At 39.7% G+C, this 22,313-nt stretch overlaps 1 protein-coding gene and 1 long non-coding RNA gene across 2 annotated transcripts in view; one reads left to right on the top strand and one right to left on the bottom strand.

Moving 5' to 3' along the window:
* The window catches only part of Coprox (oxygen-dependent coproporphyrinogen-III oxidase), a 75,463-nt gene extending 65,947 nt beyond the window's left edge, over positions 1-9,516 (bottom strand). The window contains exons 1-2 of the mRNA XM_067137529.2: positions 9,321-9,516; positions 9,005-9,191 (exon numbers count right to left, since the gene is read on the bottom strand). Coding sequence (XP_066993630.2) covers positions 9,005-9,191; positions 9,321-9,412 — 279 coding nt within the window. The 5' untranslated portion in view covers positions 9,413-9,516. The remainder of the gene's footprint in view (positions 1-9,004; positions 9,192-9,320) is intronic.
* A 260-nt stretch (positions 9,517-9,776) lies between these two features.
* LOC136877337 (uncharacterized) overlaps positions 9,777-22,313 on the top strand; it is a 46,260-nt gene continuing 33,723 nt past the window's right edge. The window contains exon 1 of the long non-coding RNA XR_010860753.1: positions 9,777-10,018. This is a non-coding gene — a long non-coding RNA (uncharacterized lncRNA). The remainder of the gene's footprint in view (positions 10,019-22,313) is intronic.

Raw genomic sequence — 22,313 nt, 5'->3', positions numbered from 1 at the left:
AACCTAGGGATACAGAAAGCAAAAAGAAAATCTTGGAGACTGTTCTGTGAGAAAGTGGAATCACACACTGAAACAGAAAGGCTCCAGAAGGTTCTGAAAACAACCCATATAAATTAAATAAGGGGGCGGACACTGGAGAAACCAGATGAGTCGTTTACTCAGGAGGGGAAGGACACCCTGGAGACTCTAATGGCGTGTCACTTTCCTGAGGCTGAGGAGATGACAGAAGAAGAAGAAACGGTTGGAACAGAGACCGGAGCTCGAAGAGCAGACTGGAACTATGCCAACAGAATAATAAAACACAACCATGTAAAATGGGCAATCGACACGTTTCATCCTATAAATGCTCCGGGGCCAGATACTTCCAATACTCCTACAGGGAGGATGGGAGATACTCATCAATGCCCTGACGGACCTCTTCAGAGCTAGTCTAGCTTTATGGTACGTGCCGAAATCATGGTCTGAAGCTAAAGCAGTATTCATACCTAAGCCTGTAAGGGCAAACTATGCCCAAGCCAAAGCATACAGACCATTATGTTTAACGTCCTTCATGCTGGAAGCAATGGAGAAAATTCTGGATAAAAATAGAAAAATGGTGCAACTGAACTCAACGTTACATGAAAATCAGTTTACATATAGACCTGGCAGATCCACTGAAGTAGCACTCCAACAGTTGGTTCGTAAACATTTTTTTTTTTTTTTTTTTTGCTAGTTGTTTTACGTCGCACCGACACAGATGGGTCTTATGGCGACGATGGGACAGGAAAGAGGTAGGAGTGGGAAGGTGGTGTGAAAATGGGAAACCACGGAAAACCATTTTCAGGGCTGCCGACAGTGGGGTTTGAACCTACTATCTCCCGAATACTGGATACTGGCCGCACTTAAGCGACTGCAGCTATCGAGCTCGGTAATTCGTAAACTAGAGGAAAGCCTAGAATATAAAGAAATTGCCCTGGCGGCATTTCTAGATAAAGGAGCCTTCAGCAATACAACCTATGATTATATATCAAAGCACTGGAAAAGAGCAAGGTGAGTAAAACAGTCATCAAATGCATTAAATCCATGTTGGACGGAAGAAAGATAAAAGCAACCCTGTTTGAAGAAACAGTGACGGTTAGGGCCACCCGAGGCTGTGCTCAGGGAGGAGTTTTTTCATCTCTGCTGTGGAACCTCGTGGTGAACAAAATCATAGCTATGCTCAACGAACAGGGTTTCTATACACAAGGATACGCAGATGACCTAGTGATTGTGGTATGAGGTAAGGTGATGAGTGTTATCCAGGACCTCATGCAACGATCACTCAAGCTTGTGGAGAACTGGTGTCAGGTGAAACAACTATCAGTCAACCTGAACAAGATAACTCTGGTCCCTTTAACAAGGAGAAAATCAGAGGGAAAGGGATCACTGAAGCTCTTTGGGCAAGATATATACAGTATATGGAAGAACAGGCACTGAACCTATGTGTAGTGTTAATCTAACCTGGAATCCACAAGTAGAAATGAACATAACCCAGGCCAAGAACTTGCTGTGTGCATGTAAAAGAGCCTTTGGGAAGACATGCGGCCTAAGACCATCAATGGTAATGTGGATATACACAATGATCATTAGACCGTTAATGGCCTATGCTGCAATCATCTGGTGGCAGAAGGTAAGTCAAGGAAAAGTTGGCAGTAGATTGGATGGCAGAAGGTAAGTCAAGGAAAAGTTGGCAGTAGATTGGATGGCCTACAGAGAATGGCATGCATAGCCATAACTGGGAATGTGAGAACTACGTTGACAGAAGCCTTGAATACTTTACTAGACCTCTCATCACTATACAATTTCATAAAAGGACAGGCTAGAATGAGTTCATATAGACTGGCACAATCAGAGTGCTGGAATGCACAAAGACCCAATCTAGGACACTGTAAAATTAACAGAGTAATAACAGAGGAAATTCTACACATGCCTTCTGATCATATGACACCAAAGTACAACTTTGAAAAACCATTTGAGACCCAGATAATAAAAAAATAAGAAAAATAAAAAAAGAAGACTGGGATATCAACAAATGGAATACAGTGTGGTGGACTGATGGCTCAAAGACTGTGGATGGTACAGGAGGAGGGATCAAAGGAGGAAGACCTGAGAGATCAATCAATGAGCCTCGGCAGACACACTACAACCTTTCAAGCTGAAATGATAGCTATCACAACATGTCTTGAAGAAAATCTGAAAATGAACTATAGGAATAACAACATTTTCATTTTTACGGACAACCAAGCGGCCATTAAGGCAGTCCAAGTAATATCCAGAAGTCTGGTATTGCCACTCACTTCTCCTGAAGCTTTCAAAGTACATTGTCAAAATAATATGGGTACCAGGGCAAGCAGGTATAGAAGGAAATGAAAAGGCAGATAAACTGGCCAGGAAAGGGGCAGAGACACATTTTGTAGGCCCAGAACCTGTATGCAGGATTTCCTATGGACAAGCCCGACACTACATAGGAAAATGGGTGCAAAAGAAACAAATGGAAATCTGGAAAAATATTCTAGGATGCAGGCTTGAAAAGGAACTGATAAAAGGACCAAACAAGAAGCATACTAAAAAACTGTTGAAACTCAGCAGAGAAATTATAAGATGGGTAGTATAGACTGTTGACAGGACACTGCCATATGAAAAAACACCTACATAGAATTGGAGTAATAAGAGACAACATACACTTAAGAAAATGGAAATTGCAATACCATGAAGGCATTGGTCATTTGTGTTGATTTTCAAGATATGGAACAATGCCATGTAGGTACGTGAACGATCAAAGTTTCGGACCCATTGGATTGTTGCTACAGGTCTCCCCACGTGATTGGTCATGGAGGACTCTGGTGTAGCGTAGTTGACTTGCAGTCTGTGCAGTGAAGTGTTCCCCGTCAAATATGCCTCGACGACAGAGAAGAGCACGCTATCAACAACTGTCGTCGTTTGAGAGGGCTCGTATAATTGGGCTGTGTGAGGCTGGATTATCGCTAAGGACTGTCGCTGCACGTGTTGACCGACAGGCATCTACGGTGCAACGTGTATGGCAGCAGTGGTCAAATGAAGGTACCCACACTCGTAGACCTGCCACAGGCCCAGCGCGACAGACAACTGTGAGAGAGGATTGCCGCATCATTCGGATGGCCTGGATGGAACCCCATGCAACAGCAGCGCAAATTCAAGCAGCTGTGGCACCCCGCGTTACACAACAAACAGTTGGTAATCGCCTGCGTGCAGCTGGCTTACGAGCCCATGTCCCTGCAGAAGGTGTTCCATTGACCCCACAACAGCGACGTGTAAGGCTGGCCTGGTGTCGAGAAAGATCGACGTGGGTTGACGAATGGCATAGGGTTGTCTTTAGAGATGAATCGCGCTTCTGTCTTGCCCGCAGTGATCGCCGGAATCGTGTGTGCCGACGTACCGGGGAGAGGGGACACCCAGATCTTATTGTCGATAGGCAGACAGGGCCAACACCAAGCATTATGGTCTGGGGAGCTATTGGCTTTAATGTGAAATCATAGTTAGTGCTTGTTGAGGGCACTATGACTGCTCGACAGTACGTTGATAGGGAACTTAATCCAGTGGTTGTCTCTATGATGGCGAACATTGCTAATGGGATGTTTCGTTTATTTTCAACGCCCGGGTTCACACTGCACGCATCTCCAGAGAAGCTCTCCATGACATCACAACCTTAGAATGGCCCGCCAGATCCCCGGACCTCAGACCTATTGAGCATGTGTGGGACATGATGGGTCGACAACTGGCCAACTGTCCTCAGCCACCCACAACTCTGGAATAACTGACCCATGCAGTGCAGCAAGCATGGGCCACAATTCCTCAGGAAGCAATCCAGGGCCTTATTGACTCCATGCTTCGACAAATTCACCAATGTATTGCAGCTCGTGGTGGGCACATCCTGTATTGATTATTGTCCAAACTTGCGGTCAGAGGGACCTGAAAGTGTAATCATCGAATCATAACCGAACACTCGTCCTGCATGTTCAATTGCAGCAATGTAGCAGCACTCCTTCTGGATGTTGCAATTTCCATTTTCTTAGGAAATGCAATGAAGCAGAGGAATCAGCAGAACACATACTTTTCGAATGGAGGCGCTGGGCAGAATCAAACTCTCCACTCTAGGACTACCAGGTGAAGAGAGAGAAAAAATCCAAGACGACCCAATAAGAACAACCTGTTCTTTGTGAAGGAGCAGGTATATCTAGGTGGGAATGAAGGAAAAACATGGTAGCAAAAGATCTTAGAGGTCAACGCTAATTAGGAACTAATATTTACAGGCTCCATGAAGAAGAAGAAAGTGTAACCCTCACGCTTCCACATTATGGCACACAAAACCAATTAATAAATGATGAAGGATGTTAAACAAACTTGTAGGCCTACACTGCATGTGTTTCCTTTCACTTCAAATAAATTACAAATGGTACAGTTAGCCTGTCTCCTTGGATGAATGATCAAGGTGCTGGCCTTTTGTTCAGATGGTCCAGGGCTTGATTTCCGGCCAGGTCGGGGATTTTAAATTCATATAGTTTCTTCCTCTGGTTTGGAGACTCTGTGTTTGTTTTTCTCAATACACATCTTCAGCTACATATAACACATCACACTACAAAACACCACAGAAACATGCAACAGAAAATACATCTCTCTCCATTAGGTTTGGCATCAGGAAAGGCATTCAGCCAGAAAAAGTAGGCTGAATTCATACAAAGTGCTGACTCCAGGTAATTGGGAAAAGGACAGGAAGAAGATCCAAGTCAGGTTGTTTCACTAATACGGAAGGTCCTCTCAGTTTTAATTACTGTGTTGATGGGGTGAAAGTTTCTTATGGGGATGAAAGCACCTAGGTGTTAATATAAGCAAAGATCTTCATTGGGGTAAACACAAACATGATTGCAAATAAAGGGTACAGATCTCTGCACATGGTTATGAGGGTATTTAAGGAGTGTAGTGAGGATGTAAATGAGAGGGTATATAAGTCTCTGGTAAGACCCCAGCTAGGGTATGGTTCCAGTGTAAGGGACCCTCGCCAGGATTATCACCATTATTATTTATTGAACTCTGACCTTACAGGCCTTTGTCCAATACAATGTTCAAATTCATACAACCAAGCAAGAACTGAATATTATAATAATGATGCTATTTGCTTTACGTCCCACTAACTACTCTTTTACCGTTTTCGGAGACACCGAGGTGCCGGAATTTAGTCCCTCAGGAGTTCTTTTATGTGCCAGTAAATCTACAGACACGAGGCTGACGTATTTGAGCACCTTCAAATACCACCGGACTGAGCACGGATCGAACCTGCCAAGTTGGGGTCAGAAGGCCAGCGCCTCAACCGTCTGAGCCACTCAGCCCGGCAACTGAATATTAATCACGATAACAGTAATAATTAAAATTGAATTGTAAGCAAAATGGCTCACGGTCAACTCACTACTGGAGGCCACTTAGCCCTAAGGAACTAAGGACTATGATTACCAGGAGATGTGAGGCTTCTCACGAGACAGTATGGATTTTGAACTGATTACTTGAACAGGATTACTTGATTCAAGAACTGGAAAAAATCCAAAGAAAAGCAGCTTGATTTGTTCTGGGTGACTTCCGACAAAAGAGTAGTGTTGCAAAAATGTTGCAAAGTTTGGGCTGGGAAGACTTTGAAGAAGGAGACAAGCTGCTCGACTAAGTGGTGTGTTCTGTGCTGTCAGTGGAGAGATGGCGAGGAATGACATTAGTAGATGAATAAGTTTGAGTGGTGCCTTTAAAAGAAAGAAAGATCACTATATGAAGATAAAGTTGGAATTCAAGAGGACAAATTGTGGCAAATATTTGTTTAATGGAAGAGCAGTTAGGGATCGGAATAATTTACCATGAGAAATGTCCAATAAATTTTGAAATTCTTTGCAATTATTTAAGAAAAGACTAGGGAAACAACAGATACCGGTAGATAATCTGCCTCCTGGGCGACTGCCCTAAATGCAGATCAGTAGTGATTGATTGATTGATTCAAACGCCTCAGTTACCTATTTATAAAAACCGGAAGATTTTCAGAAAATAGCCTCAAGAGAAATTTATTTTTATTATTATTGTAAATAAAATACCATAATAATAATCATACAAAAGACATCAGTTTACCACTTAATTCAGGTAATTTCTCTGTTCTGTGTGTTCTCTTTACATCGCATCATATCTCAAAAACCACTGCCATCTTTATCTGATTTAACATAGGCCTAAGTTACCAGTTCCACTTGCAGTTTAGGGTTGACACACCAACAGTTGGCCAGGTACTGTTCTAGTAGTTGACATGACCAGAGTATACAACTGGTGACTGCGTGTCAATTAAGAAGCATTATAAATGTATTTATTTTCTTTTTCACTATTACTTATTTTAAAAACTCTGAGTTCATGGAACATTACACATCTAAAAGTTGCTTAGTCTTATCACATAACCTAGGTTTACTTAATAAACATTATTTGTTGTTGTAGCACATTTAAATATAATTACTGTATAATTTATAATATGTTTTGATGAATATATGATACTGTATTATGATTATTATGTACTTGGGTTGGATTGTATTCTATATTTGTCACTGATATTTGTAACGTTACTGAAGACCTCAAGAATTTCTGCAATAGTTTCAATATTCATAAATATTAAAGCTCATAAAGGCCTAATTTATAACTTCCATGTGCCAACTTATGCTCAATAGTAGTATTATAAACGACATCTAACTTATAATTTGTATAATTTAGCCTAACCTAACAGTATTAAGACACACCTTCCTGACATGGGCGCCCGCAGGATCTTTTCCAGGGGGAGGCACATTAACAATTTTCTTGAATTTAAAAACCAATATAACGTCAGCAACATTAAATTGTTTACAGAAACTTCCAGTTATAACATATGCTAGATGACTGTCAGTAATTTCAGTTTATGAAATAATCTGGTATGATATTAAACAGTTGAACATCAACATCTTTAGAATTCCAGGGGGGGGGCAAGTGCCCCCCCTTGCCCCCCCTTGCGGGCGCCCATGCTTCCTGATTATCACTACAAGTTAAATAGGGTCTGTAACTTGCCAACTTTATATATATTTTGACTTCTAAACATATTATCCGCATCCTATCTGTATTCTCCAAAATACTCTAAAGAATTATGTACGATAGACTACTATCATTCTTAGAGAAGCAATATGTATCAGCTGGTCGCCAAAATGGCTTTCATAAAAATAGATCTACTACCACAGCATTCCTTAACTTTATTGAATGGATATATGACACACCAGATGAGAAGGGTGCATATTTGGGTATTTTCTTAGACTTAAAAGCTTTTGTTATAACTGGCCACAGCTTCCTTTTAGAAAAGTTATACATGTATGGAGTTCGGGGAATGGCCTATAATTGGTTCAAATCATTTTTAGGGGATAGAAAACAGATTATTGAAATACATACCAGTACTAATTTGAACAAAAATGTAATTAACAATGTGTATTCCTGTGCCAGAAACATCGATCATGGTGTTCCACAGGGGTCAATTTTAAGACCATTATTATTTTTAGTGTTTATCAATGATATAGTCCAGATTGTCGAGATAATATGCAAGGAGTTCAATTAACTTTGTTTGCAGGTGATACTGTTTTTGTAGCTGATGAAAGTTCTAAAGGATTAGAATTAAAGGCAGACAATGTAGTGAGTAATATCCTGAGCTGGCTTGAATTAAATAAATTAATCTTAAGTAAACAGAAAACTTCTGTGATTAGATTTCACAGTAAGATTAATCTAAATATATAAATTTTTCCAATATCATTTGGAGGGACCATAGTTGAGTACTGATCGTCAAAGTTTTTTGGCTTGTGGATGGATGAAACACTGACCTGGGAAAAACATACAGAGTTTATAGTGAAAAAACTTAGCAGAATTAGGCTATTTCATAATAATATTTTTGAAAAAATAGTTTTAATTTAGAGGCTTGTCGAATAATGTATTTTGCATATGTCCATCCCATACTAACCTATGGAATCATTTGCTGGGGGAATTCACGATATAGAGAAGTCATCTTTAAGAAAATCATTAGAGGAATGGCCAGTGTCGGCAGGAAGACAAGCTGCAAGAAATATTTTAAACTTTATTCTATTTTACCATTGCCTAGCCTTTAAATCTTCCAAACACTTGTATATATGAAAGAGAATGTGATCAGTTTTACCATAAACTCAGAGGAACTTAAGTATAATACTAGAAATAGATACAGTCTGCACAATGAACCACACAAAACTAAGATTTTTAAATCAAGTTTGAGTAATGCACGAGTGCATTTGTTTAATAAATTGTCAGACTTCATCAAGCTTATAAAACCATGTTACAAAATTAAAAAAAGAATTATTCAAATTTGTTTCTAGCCATTGTTTTTATTCTGTTAAAGAATACTCAGCTCTTGAAAATTATGTATATTTTATTTTATCTGTGCCTTTTTACTAGATTGTATATTTGTCTTTATTTCTCATGGTATGTATATTACTGTTTTATCCTTCGTTACTGTAAATATGATTATTGATGTGTACCATGTCACTGTATGATCAGTCGGATGAAATAATATACAATACAAAACCTTTCATGTACTAATCACTTTGTTAATCAACATAGATACTAGACCCTACCATGCGTTTGAAACTCATGTGGAATGACAAGCCAAGGTAAAAGAAAGATCTACAGTTCCTTACTATAAGAGCAAGTATCACTTCGAAGACACTGTAGTGATTGGTTTACTAGAAGGGGATAGGGAATAAAATACTTTCTCTTTTTGCTACTCCCTGCTCTTTCGAGCACACCTTACTTATTTTATTAGACTGTCAAACCTTCAGATATTTCAGGATATAATTTACCAAAATTTCTATGTACTGTATTTTTGGTCAACTTTATCTTTAGCCACCTTGCAAGTCAATAAAATTGCAGGAGATTAAAAAAGGCCTCTTACAATACATACCTGGATTTTCATGATTAAGAGTTCCATTTTAGTTTTCATATCGTCAGGATTTTCCGACAAAGTTTTCATATCCGTTATAGGTTCTGCCATGAATTTATCAGGATCAATCTTTTTAGCCATAAATGCCTTTTTACTTAGAGCAGAATATGCCGTTATTCCAGTGCACACCATCACTGCACCAATGTATCTAAATAAAGGAATATCAGTGATTTAAGAATAATAAAATAACAAGTATATAACATAATACAACTCAGGAAAATAATATAATAGATTATCTCTTTGCTTCTCTCGAACCGATAAGCATGTGGTTCCTAACCTCAATTTCGTCCGGTTGCTCTTAACGACTTCTTTATAAATAGCAACAGAACTTATGGCATGAAAACTTCTCGAACATACGTTACGAAACATATTTATTCTAACTTATCTTCCCAATTGTCACAATCACTAATTTTAAAATTAAATTTTCTTCATTCAACGAACAAGGTTAGTAAACATGCCTACACCCCTTGTCACAGAACAGCTGATGTGAGCACAGGTAGTTGGTTTGTATTGATCTAGCTTGGAAAACCGCATTGCTGTGAATCAAAATTAAAAATATATTTATAGCAAAAAACCATTCATATGTGGATAACATAAAAATTCGTTCAATTAGAACGAAATAAACTGATTTATGAATGCATTTAATACATTAATAGACATACAACGTTCCATCTGACAGTAGCATGTACGAGCGCATAATCATTTTGCCAACTTCCTGGGTCTACCCATAACCCCTTGCTGCAGTCATATTTGCGGCTAGCAGACGAGTTTTGTCTAGTGGAATGTGGTGACGGGGCATCGCAGGCTATGAAGCTGCGATAATTAAATGGAGATCGGTGTTTTTGTGTTTGCGAAATGAAGAAGTTCACCTTTAAGGGTGTGTTGGATGGATTTCGGTCTTCGGTTGCGCAGCAGGCCAGAGCCGATCAAGAGATAGTGGAAACACTTCGGCCGGAGAATTTCCAAGTTGCAAAGGTAAGGCACTGCTTAAAATGGCGCCATGTTTTGTTAATGCAGTAGTTTGTAAACGTGCGTTATTTAGCTGCGTATGATTAAATTAAATATGTCGGAATTATATGGCATTCTCTAAACTATGCTTAAAGAATGCTTGTTCATCTCTAAGTTATATTAGGATAATGTCAAGGCATATTCTTCCCGTTGTGTGCAGTGGTCTCGCCTTACCGAACCGCGCTATAGATTTGTTTATAATCTCTGCAGATCAGGTAGTCTAAAACGAAACCGCCCCTTCGTGTGTTAATGACCGGTACACTATGTTTATTTTGCTGATGTTCGTTTTGTACTTGTCAAATAATAGTACGTTCATAAATAGCGAGTTCTTGTTGAATAAAGAGTGCTATTCTGTCTTCAACAATGTACAGCAGTCGTGACCTCATTAAACGATGCGCCAAAACCGATCATTTTGACGTGTACGTAGGCTGTTCAATTTCAGCTTTCACCCGACAGGTGTGAACTCTGATTTTGAGAATGCTTTTGGGGCTTCATCATTATTGGTAAATACCAATACCGTAATAAGGAAAAAATGAGGAAAGTTGACGCAAATTCGTCGAGAAAACACTGAAGTTAATGAGCAAAAAGAGTGGTTTTTATTGATCATTGTGTAATTTGAAGAAGTCGCAATTGCTACCCTGAGAAATCATATCGAAAATTTAGGGTGTCTTATTAAACTGAAGACGAGATGGTGGAAAACTTCCCTAGCGTTGGTTGCCCGAGAATACAGCAGCTTTCCCAAGACAGTAATTGCGTAATTGTATGTATTTAATGACTAATAAAATTGTTACTGTATAGTGCCGAGATTGCACCACGAAATGAAACTGCCTGTTTTTTGAAATTGTAATTAGTTTGCTTATATATCATCCGGAGAATCAAATCCCCTTAACTTGCGAAGTCATATGGTAGTTTTACTAGGGATGTGACTAGACTATCTGCAGTGTTGGACATGGTCTTGGATCTGGTGTGGTTATAATAACTAATAATCGATTACTTATCGGGGCGAGATTTATTATTAATATACGATAGCTCCAACAATAGAGGGACAACTTATATCTGTGTGATGGAATGATTAACCGCAATTAGACTCGTGGAGATGAGTTAAGACACGTTCTAACTAGACTTCTGTGATTTTTTCGAAGTTTACCTCACATGCAGACCTTTCTGTTAAAATGCTACTTAGTCGAAGGTTCCTCTTGATCTCTTACTTATTTACTTACTTAGCAATTATTGGGATGTACACTGTAAATGGTATCCAACAGCTGTTTGTGTCAAAGGGTGGGCTTCCTTGAGCCAAGTCAGGACTGTGTGTGCAAAATATGCAAAACTTTGTGAACGATATCGTGTTCTTAAGTGTAACGGGAGAGTAGAAACCAGAGTGCGAAATCGCGGGGGGAAGGGAGGGATTCCCCCCACCGACGATTTTATCTCAAAGATTCCCCCGCCCCTCTAAAATTGCTCGGGGGGGATTCATTCATTGAAAAATAATGAGGAAAATGTAGAACACATAATTTATTACTAAAATTAATGACTCTTACTGTACATATTTTCATAAAAACATCAGCAATAATTCAAATGACTGCCAGACCTTGAGCAATAAAACAACGCAGCAGTGGCCACCCGGACCTGCATTCTATTACGCATGTTTCACTCTGACAAGTCCATCTGAAACCCGGGCAAAAATATAAATTACTTGAAGCTCTCCTCCTTTGTCATTGCTACAAGTACAGTAGCAAAACAGTAACTCGAGCTTGCACAACTCGTGTACTTCTTGGAGACAGTGTGTTTCCAATAGGTAGCCAATAGGACAGTATTCACTCACGTGTACAGACAGACAGATTTGGTCAGTCAAAACTTTGCCCTGATAGAGGAAGGTTCCACTAATAAAGCAATAAATCAGAACAAATCGCGCCTCGTCTGGCCTTTCTTAAGAAAGGGACAAAAAAGCAAAGCAAAGTCATCTCCGTACAGGCCACGAAGGCTCTTGGAGAGGTAGAAGGTAAAGAAACCTCGGCTTGTGATGGGGTAGAGTGGTAGAGGAATTAACCTTGTACTCATTTTTGGTGTAGGCTCAGTGAACCTCAGGGCCATATGCACCTCGGGAAGTGGAAATCCCGTTTCTTAAATTTTACGACTTCCTGACGGGGATTCGAACCCACGTCCTCCTGGGCGAACCGAGCACGCCTTTACCCCTTTTACGCCAGCCCCTTTAAGAAAGGGACAGTCTCTCAAACTTCTCAGCTGATTGGAATAACATGAAATAACAAAATTCAAACAAAAAGATCTACAATTACATTTTTCTGGGGGGAAGGGGGTAATTAAATTACAGAGGAAATTTATACCCCCCTCCCTCCGCGCCGAATACTGCCTGAAATAAACACTAGTAGTTAAGCCCTATGTTCCTTCTCTCCCCCACCATTTCCTTCTGATTTCGCACCCTGGTAGAAACTATTATAATACGAAATTATGTATTGACGACGGTTCGTGAGAACCTCGTTCATGCACATTTGTGCACGGGAAAAGAAACCAACCTTCATATTTTATAATTTTCATAGCTGAAGCATTTCTCTTGGATTTAGCTGTACAGCATAGTACTCGCTATTCTGTTGAAAGTAACGTGTTGCTTCCTTTTATATTTTTGCCCATAGATTTAATATACCTTCGTAAACATACATACTGGGCTGATATTACCATTGTTTTTATGAAATCATTTTCATGATTTCCCTTTGCACAAAATTCTTCAAATACCTTCATATATTAGCGGGATATAAGGCCAAGAAATTGTTGTTGGACTTCAGTAAAATCTGGATCGCAGTCCTGTCAAACTACAATCTTAAGAATGTTGCTTAACCTACTAGTTTTGCTCAGTAATTGCTTTGCTGTTGAATACAAATTACTGTGTATATCTGAATAATTGCTAAGTAAGAAATCAATAGAACCTTCGAGTAAGTAGCATTTAAATAGAAAGGTTTGCATGTGAGGTAAACTTCGTGAAAATCACAGAAGTATACCTAACTGAATTTTTCAGTATTGGTGTCCTTTAATTAGTGATAAGATTGATAACTAATAATAAAGAAATACGGATTTTAAATGCGCTAAGTTACGTTCTACTGCTCAGGTTCAGTCCACGACTAAATTAGTTCTTTTGATTACCGAACTGCAGTCTTCTCGTTCGTTGACGGTTTAATTTGTGAGAATACTTGGAAGAATACAGTCACCTAGTCACATATTAGATCTTCTAATTGATGTTCTGAATGTAAATTAACTTACATTCGCGTTTACCGCGAGCTCAGCTTCTTAATGATCGAAAATGCACAAGCAATTTAGTAGCTTTAGATGACGGTCGATATCGCAATCTTTTCCACAGGATCTCCAGTTTTACGTGGAATCCGAACCACATGAATGAGACTTCATTTTAAAAATCCCACATGCACGGTTTACATTACACAATTTATGTTATCAAAAGATTACGTAACCCAAGTGATTGACTGCAAATGCGAGTTACGTGAAGCACAGTGTGATCGATACCATGTCGGACAGTGTAAGAAGAGATCAGCATCTTTAAGTAAGTTCTGTTCAGATTTAAACATATTAATGGTCATTCGGCTGCAGTAATAGTAATAATAATAGCCAGGGATTCCAACCTCGGCCGTCATGGCGAGAAGCTAGCGACGATATCCCACGGCTACCACGTCTCATGATATAAATTACTTTTCTTGTAAATCAATCGGTCACTACTGATCTGCATTTAGGGCAGTCGCTCAGGTGGCAGATTCCCTATCTGTTGTTTTCCTAGCCTTTTCTTAAATGACTTCAAAGAAATTGGAAATTTATTGAACATCTCCCTTGGTAAGTTATTCCAACCCCTAACTCCCCTTCCTATAAACGAATATTTGCCCCAATTGGTCGTCTTGAATTCCAGCTTTATCTTCATACTAGCTGACGTACCCGTGCTTCGCTACGGAATTCTCAGAAATACTGTCTTTTTGGTTTTCCCAACTGACGTCAGTAGGAATGTAGCAATTAAAAGTAATATTATATAAAATACTCGATCGAATGAAAAAACGCACATTTTCTCACTTTTAACGAACAGAACTACGGTGCTGATCTAACAGTCCAAAGTTCCAGTGCTGGAATGACCAGACCGCAGACAGCTGCGAACACTCCTTTGCTATCAGCGGCGAACACTCCTCAGACATTCTGTTACGTATGCACACTGTTCATTACAATCAGTGCCTCAGAGTAGGGATTGAATAGCTGGAATGCTATTGTGGACTAGTATGTTACGTGCCGGTAGATTAAGAAAATGTATGAACCAGAGGAATGGCATGCTAAAGAAGAGAAGATCTAACTCCGTAGCTACTTCCCATCAGTATTCAGGCAGGCTGTTATACTCGGTACGCAGCAGTAATACCATCTATCGGAGATGAGTGGCAGCGGAAGTGAAAAAGCACGGCCGACTTGATGCGTCGCTGTAGCTAGCTCCTTATCGGCCTTGACAATCGGGTCCATGCACTGTAATCAACGAGCTAGAAAGAGGACTATAGAGTGGCTAACATGGCTGCTACAGCGCTCTGGGTGGTGCCAAGACGAAATAGCGACTCCATAGTTTAAGCGCCATTCATATAATTTCTTCCGCATACGGTGCGATACTTTTAACAGATTAGATCGAAGAAATTATGCTCTCTACGTGTGTGGCATACAATTGCATAAATTGTAGAGAAAACACGAAGCAAGAATATCTTATTTCAGATATTTCTTTTTTTTTACTAAAGTACACAGTTTTGGGCGATTAGCAGAATTTCGTTGCCTGTTTAGCACAATCCAGCACGTGTACATTAGGCCTACTTTTATTTTCTTGTAGGAACTGGCAAACACGATAAAAATGTATCCTGCCTGACTAAGTGGCTCAGACGGTAGAGCGCAACTAATTGAGCCCAAGTTGCCATATTTGGTATTTGAAGGTACTCAGATAGGTCACCTTTGTGTCAGTAGATTTACCGGCCCGTAAGGGAACTCCGCCGGGGAAAACTCCGGCACTTCAGCTTCTCCGAAAACCGAACTAAGTAGTCGGTAGGACGAAAAACCAAAACACTATTTATTATTACATTAAATCCTACAGAGTACATTTCCCCAGCATTTTGAAAATAAATATAAGGTGAACAACGGTGTTAGAAGACGCCTGCTGTCCAACGCCACACCTACAATATTTAGAATTTCCTAGTCACTCCATCCCCTCTGCCAACGATACGGAGTAATATGAGGACTTTCAGTCCTACATCACCACTACTACTGAGCGAGTTGGCTACGTGCTTCGCGGTATATAGCTCTTAGCTTGCATTCGGGATATAGTGAGTTCTAATTCCACTTCCGACAGCACTGATAGCTGATTTTCCGTGGTTCCCATTTTCACATCAGGCAAATACAGGGGCTGCTGTGCCTTAATGCCACTGACACTTCCTTCGCAGTCCTAGCATTTCCCTATCCCATCGTAGCTATAAGGCGTGTCTGAGTGGGTGCTACATAAGGCAAATAAAAATCGGCGTTACCATAATCTTCTTCCAAAGATAATCGAAGTGAATTATTCAGGAAAGTTAACTTATGTGATTTAAGATCATTATCACAAGAAGAACTATTCTATTTTTCAACAATTATTTCAAATTGTTTATCCTACAAATTATTATTATTACTAGCTGATGTACCCGTGCTTCGCTACGGGATTCACAGAAAGACTGACTTTGTAGTTTTCCTAACTGAAATCAACAAAGGTCATTACAAAAACGTAAGTATGAATGTAGCGATTAAAAGCCATGCTATCATACAAAATACTCGATCAAATGGAAAGCCGCACGTTTTATCACTTTTAACGAACAGTGCAGCGGTTAGATTGCGGTGCCAATCTAATAGTCCAAAGTTCCAGAGCTGGGATGACCAGGCTGCAGATTGCCATGAACACTCATCTGCCATTATTCCGTTAAATATGCACACTGTTCATTCCAATCAGTGCCTCAGAGTAGGGATTGAATAGCCCGAATTCTATGATGATCCAGTGTGTTACGTACCAGTAGTATCAGAAAATTTATAAACCAGGGGAATGGCATGCTAAAGAAGAAAGTTATCTAACTCCCCAGCTACTTCACATCAATATTCAGGCAGGCTGTTACACTCTGTACGACTGAGCGAGTTGACTGTGTGGTTAGCGGTGCGCAGCTGTGAGCTTGCATCCGAGAGATAGTGGATTCGAACCCCATTGCCGGCAGTGCTGAAGATGGTATTATGTGGTTTCCCACTTTCACACCAGTCAAATGCTGGGCCTGTACCTTAATTAAGGCCTAAGGCACTCCTAGCCCTTTCCTATCCCATTGTCGCCATAAAACCTATCTATGTCGGTGCGACGTAAATCAAATAAAAATACTCTGTACGCAGCAGTAATCCTATCTACCGGAGATGAGGGGCAACAGAAGACACAAAGCACATCACGACAAACAATGGTCAATGTAATGGTATTGTTGATCAATCTTATGAGCTTTCTATATTGTAGGCCTTCACATTTAGTTTTCTTTCGACTCTGTGATTTGTAAAATAATTTATACAGTAAACTGTAGTTTCTTATTCTCCAAATTTACACACCGATTTTCATTAAATACCGTTTACCCATTTTCTCGTTACTCGGTGCTGATATGGACTTAGTAACAAAAATCCAAATTCATGAATATCTTTGTGATCATAGCCAGTTCGGTAACAATGTATGACATGAATAATAGGAAATTTAATACTATATAACAGTTATGTAGCATTCATCGATTACACCTCTAATAAGAAATATTTGAGAATTACACTTTAGGCCTTTCACTAAACTACCATTTCACTCAGCGTGAATAAAATAATTTACAGCCTAGACTATAGCAACTTATTTCCTGACTTTACATACCGATTTTCATCAAGATAGGACTACTAATAACAATATTTGAGTATTAAATTTTAGGCCTTCCCCTAAACTACCATATTTCTCAGCGTGAATACAATTATTGATAGCCTAGATTGTAGAAACTTATTCCCCAACTTTGCATACCCATTTTCTTTAAAATAGACCACTAATAACATAAATAGTTGAGAATTCAATTTTAGGCCTTCCCTTAAACTACCATTTCACTCAGCGTTAGTAAAATAGCCTAGATTGTAGAGGCTCATCCTCCGACTTCACATACCGATTTTCATTAGACTACTAAAAACATAAATAGTTGAGAATTCAATTTTAGGCCTTCCCCTAAACTACCATTTCACTCAGCGTGAGTAAAATGATTTATAGCCTAGATTGTAGAGGCTCATCCCCCGACTTCACATACCGATTTTCATTAAATTCTCTTCAACCGTTTTCTCGTGATGCGTGTACATACATACATACAGACAGACAGACAGAAATTACGGAAAAGCAAAAAGAGCATTTTCTTGTTACTATGGACATGACCGATACAGAAATACCATTATTTTCAAATTCTGAGCAATGTACAGACAAAACTCTTATTTTATATATATAGATTATTATTATTATTATTATTATTAAGGGATACTTTATTACACCATTGTTCACTTCAAACCTTGTACCCCACGGCTCTAGAATACTTATTTTTCGTAAATTATTATTAGTTTTACGTCCTATTAACTACTTTTTCGGATAAGCCGAGGTGCCGGAATGTTGTCCCGCAGGAGTTCTGAGGGATATGAGCACCTTCAAATACTATCGTACTGAGCCAGGATCGAACCTGCCAAGTTGTTTAGTGTCGGCTCCTTGGCTGAATGATCAGCGTGCTGGCCTTTGGTGCAGAGGGCACCGGATTTGACCGGGGTTGAGGATTTTAACCGGGTAGTCGACAGTTAATTACTCTGGATCCGGGACTGGATAACCTTCATCTACACACAACAGAACATACTACAAACGACTACAGAAACACGCAATAGTAAATACATCACTCTTCCTAGGGTTGGCGTCGTCAGGAAGGGCATCCGGTCGTAAAATTAGGCTAAATCCATACAAAATTCCAATTCAAGGTAAATGGAAAAATACTAGAATTTATTATTATTATTATTATTATTATTATAAGTTATATGAATTATTTCTTGATGTTGTTATATTACTTTGCTCAAGGTTTTCTGTTCTATATTTTCATTCTCTGTAAGTGGGTCTAAATTTTTGGCAATGTCTTGTGATTTGTTTTGTAATTCGGACTACTGGAAATGCGCTAATTTTCTTTCTTTATACTGTACAATATGTAAGTACGTAGCCTGTATCTTGTATTTTTAATGTCCTTTTAAACAGACATTGCGCATCTTTGAGTGCTTCCCTAATAAAGGAAACTGTGAAACGGTATTTATTCCCGCAGCCTCTGTGCTTGCTTCATCACAAGCCCACTCGATTTGATCGCTTACAATATGGCGGACGTGGCTTTCAAGTAGATTCAAATATGGTGGTCCAATAGCCACTCTATAGTCCTCTTTCTAGCTCGTTGACTGTAATCGAAGTAGTTTCATAGCTCGACACGTGGCGCTGGTGACCTAAGTTTTTGCAGTAGTAATGCATACTCCTCTGTGCTGATGTCAGGAAGGGGGCATGGTCAAAACAAAAGAATTTTGAATAAAAATTCAGTGAGAGAAAGGTATTTTGAGTAAATACTTGTCAAACTGTTCAATGCACAGGTAACACTTCAGTAGCTTCAGACGTTGGCCTTACTGGCATAACAGTAATGGTTCCTACTTGTCAGTGTTTTAAAAGTTCATGTTCAGATTATCGTGGAAAGAATGTGTTGTGTGCTGTCACGTGGCAAATATGACTCCACCTAAAGGATTAGTCAATGAAAGAAAATTTTCGAGTTAATAAATACCCGAAAATATAAATCGAAAACTAAAATGAAAGTGCTAATTCAAGGTGGTTGTAGGGAGCTATAATACAAACGTATTTCGATCATCCTTGTGCTTGTAATGTCATTTCTGCTTCGGCCATATCTCCACTTTATGCTAGTCAGCGCTTAAGCGGCATTATGGTGAAACTTTCCAATTACAGCTTTGTGCTGGGCGTCACAATTTTGCTCACAACGTGTACACTACCTAGCCTAGAATTCCGCAGCGAAGCACAGGTACATCAGCTAGTATTAATAATAATAGCCTAATACTGTTATGGGTTTAACGTCTAACTACTTTTCCAGACGCAGAGGTGCAGACATCTTGTCCTGCAGTTCTTTATCGTGCCAGTAAATATACCTACTCGAAAATGACATATTTGAGCTCCGTCAAATATCCTAAACCTACCAACTTGAGCTGGCGCTCTTGTGTCTTATTAGCTACAACAGTCCTGCCGCTATGGGTAGTCAGTCAGATGAAAAGAGACTGTTGAATGCATAGCTAGCACCGTGTCGTCTCAAAATATCCGAATTCCAGACACCAGTTTAACGAGCCAGTTTGCTACCTGGACAGCGAGTCTCAAACGAATTTCCAATGCCGGTACTGTTTTAAAACATCCTGCATGTATACAATATTATTTTATTAAACACAAAGTAATATGAAAAGGTTCACTGTTAACTTGAGGTGGACCTGCTGTGAAGCCTTGCACAAACATATACGACAGGGTGTCAGTAGACCCACGAACCCGCGCTCAGTTAGGCCTAGTCCCACTTTCTAAATACAGGTATTGCTTTGTCATGTATGTACAGCCTTGATTATTTACAAAGTTTGCTATGAAAATATTTATAATTTATTCTTCATAATGTTGCCGCAGATTTCCATAATAATAATAATAATTTTTTGCCCCACAAACTTCTTTTGTTGTTTCGGGAACACCGAGGTACCGGAAGTTTGTCCCACAAGAGTTCTTTAATGTGACAGTAAATCTATTGACAGGAGGCTAACGTATTTGAGCACCTTCAAATACCACCGGACTGAGCCGGGATCGAACCCGCGGACTTCAACTCAGAAGCCCAACTGTATTCCGACTGAACTATTATTCGCACACTTTTTAGTGATAGATTTTTGTAGCGGGTTGAGGAGTAAGGAGGGAGCTCTGTCAGTTCCGGTAATACTGCCAACTGAATAGAAATGAAATCTGAACTGAATCGATATGATCGATCGATATGAATTTTCTAAACCTTTATTGTCTTACGCCAACAACTGTGTCACACGCACAATTTATAACATTTCTCGATGCGAAACTATTCTATAGTTTGGCTTTGCTGATTAAACAACAGTACGAGTACGTAAAGTGTACGCCAGATGTCGCACAGCGATCATAAGCAATTCTTAGTTTGTGTTTCAAAGGTTGCCATTACGAATCTCGAAGATAACCGAGGTCGACCGATTCAGCACTAGGGTGTAAATCTATTACTAAAAAGTGCGCGTACAATATCTCGCCCTGCTCACAGGTTTCAGTCCATTTTTTGACGTAAGAGATTTTTCTAATAAAATCTGTCTTCAGTTTCATCGTATTTAGCTGTAGACCTCTTTGTTATTTTACCTAAAATGCGATCGTACTTTCTTCTCTTCGAACCTTAGAGATTCATATCCATCCTGGTTATTTGAAAATAAGATGCCAGGTTTTACGTCCAAACTAGATACCAATTCCTTTAAACGGGCAGGTATTTTTTTATCAGACTATTGAACATAGAATTCCATCCTTCAGCGGCATTGTTTGTAGTCGAAAAAATCTTCCAAATAAAATTAATAAAAATTAAAATTCACCCTCACCGTAGCGAAGTACGTCGCACCGACACAGTTAGGTCTTATGGCGATGATGGGATAGGAAAAGGTTATGAGCGTGAAGGAAGCGGCCTTGGCTTTAATCAAGATATAGCCCAAGCATTTGCCTGGTGTGAAAATGGGAATCCACGGAATAACATCTTCAAGGCTGCTGACGGTGGGGGACGAATCCACTATCTCCCGGATGCAAGCTCACAGCTGCGCGCCCCTAACCATACGGTCAACTCGCCCAGTCGTGCGAATTTAACAGTCTGACTAAATAATGGCGGGAAGTAGCTGAGGAGTTAGGTAACTTTGTTCTATAGCATGTCATTCCTCTGTTTTATAAATTTACTGATACTACTGGTACGTAACACACTGGGTCATCAAAGCATTCGAGCTATTCAATCCCTACTCTGAGGCACTGATTGGAATGAGCAGTGTGCATATTTAACGGAATAAGGGCAGAGGAGTGCTCACGGCTGTCTGCGGCCTGGAACTTTGGACTGTTAGATCGGCACTGTAGTACTGTTCATTAAAAGTGAGAAAATGTGCGGTTTTTCATTTGATCGAGTGTTTTATATGATGATTGCTTTTAATTGCTACAGTCCTACTGACGTTTTTGTAATGAGCTATGTTGACTTCAGTTAGGAAAACCACAAAGTCAGTCTTTCTGAGAATCCCGTAGCGAAGCACGGGTACATCAGCTTGTAAGGTCAATAATGCACGGAAGTATGTTATTTGTATCGCCAGAAATCCTGCGCACGGGCGACAATGGTGCTGGTCATACTGTCATCAATGACAATGGCAGCAGATGTAATTTACCGCCAAGTAGCGGTCTTGCATCTTGCTGTGGGGTCCAGAACATCAATAATAATAATAATAATAATAATAATTATGATCTGGACCGTCGTCAAAATGTGTGGACCGCGCTGGAAACGGGTCCTGGACGGGTAATGATTACGAATGAAGTCCGGCCGCGGGTTCAGTACCGCCAAGGCACCCAAGACGACACCACCCCAGATCTCCTCAAGGATTTGATCCACATTAAAAGTTCTTACAGGAAAGGATGGCAAAGATTTAGGGACCCAACTGACCGCGTGGAATATCTGCACTTAGCCCGGGAAGTACGAAATCGATTGCTGGAAAAAATATTTTTAAATGGGAGGAGCGTTGCCGTAATCTTTCAGAAAACGAGTCAGATCGCGAATATCGGCGGTTTATATATAAAACGATCAGCATTCAGTTATAAATTTCAGTATAATACCGTAGCGAAGCACGGGTATCTTGCTAGTATGCCATAAATTTTCAATGAGGTTAATGTCCGGGAACTGCGGATTTGTGATGAGTGATGAGCCTTCTACGGACATTGCACAGAAACCACATTCGTGTATCCCAGACAGTATGCTTGGGATCATTATCCTATTGGGAATAAAATGTATCACTCAGGTTCAGTATTGCAGCACTATTTTTACTGATCTCGCAACACCTCAATATACTTATTGGCAGTCATTTTTTCATCAATAAACGTCATATTTCA

This window comes from Anabrus simplex, chromosome 1, assembly GCF_040414725.1.
Source record: "Anabrus simplex isolate iqAnaSimp1 chromosome 1, ASM4041472v1, whole genome shotgun sequence".
Lineage (NCBI taxonomy): Eukaryota > Metazoa > Arthropoda > Insecta > Orthoptera > Tettigoniidae > Anabrus > Anabrus simplex.
This window is presented reverse-complemented; position numbering and strand designations above follow the sequence as displayed.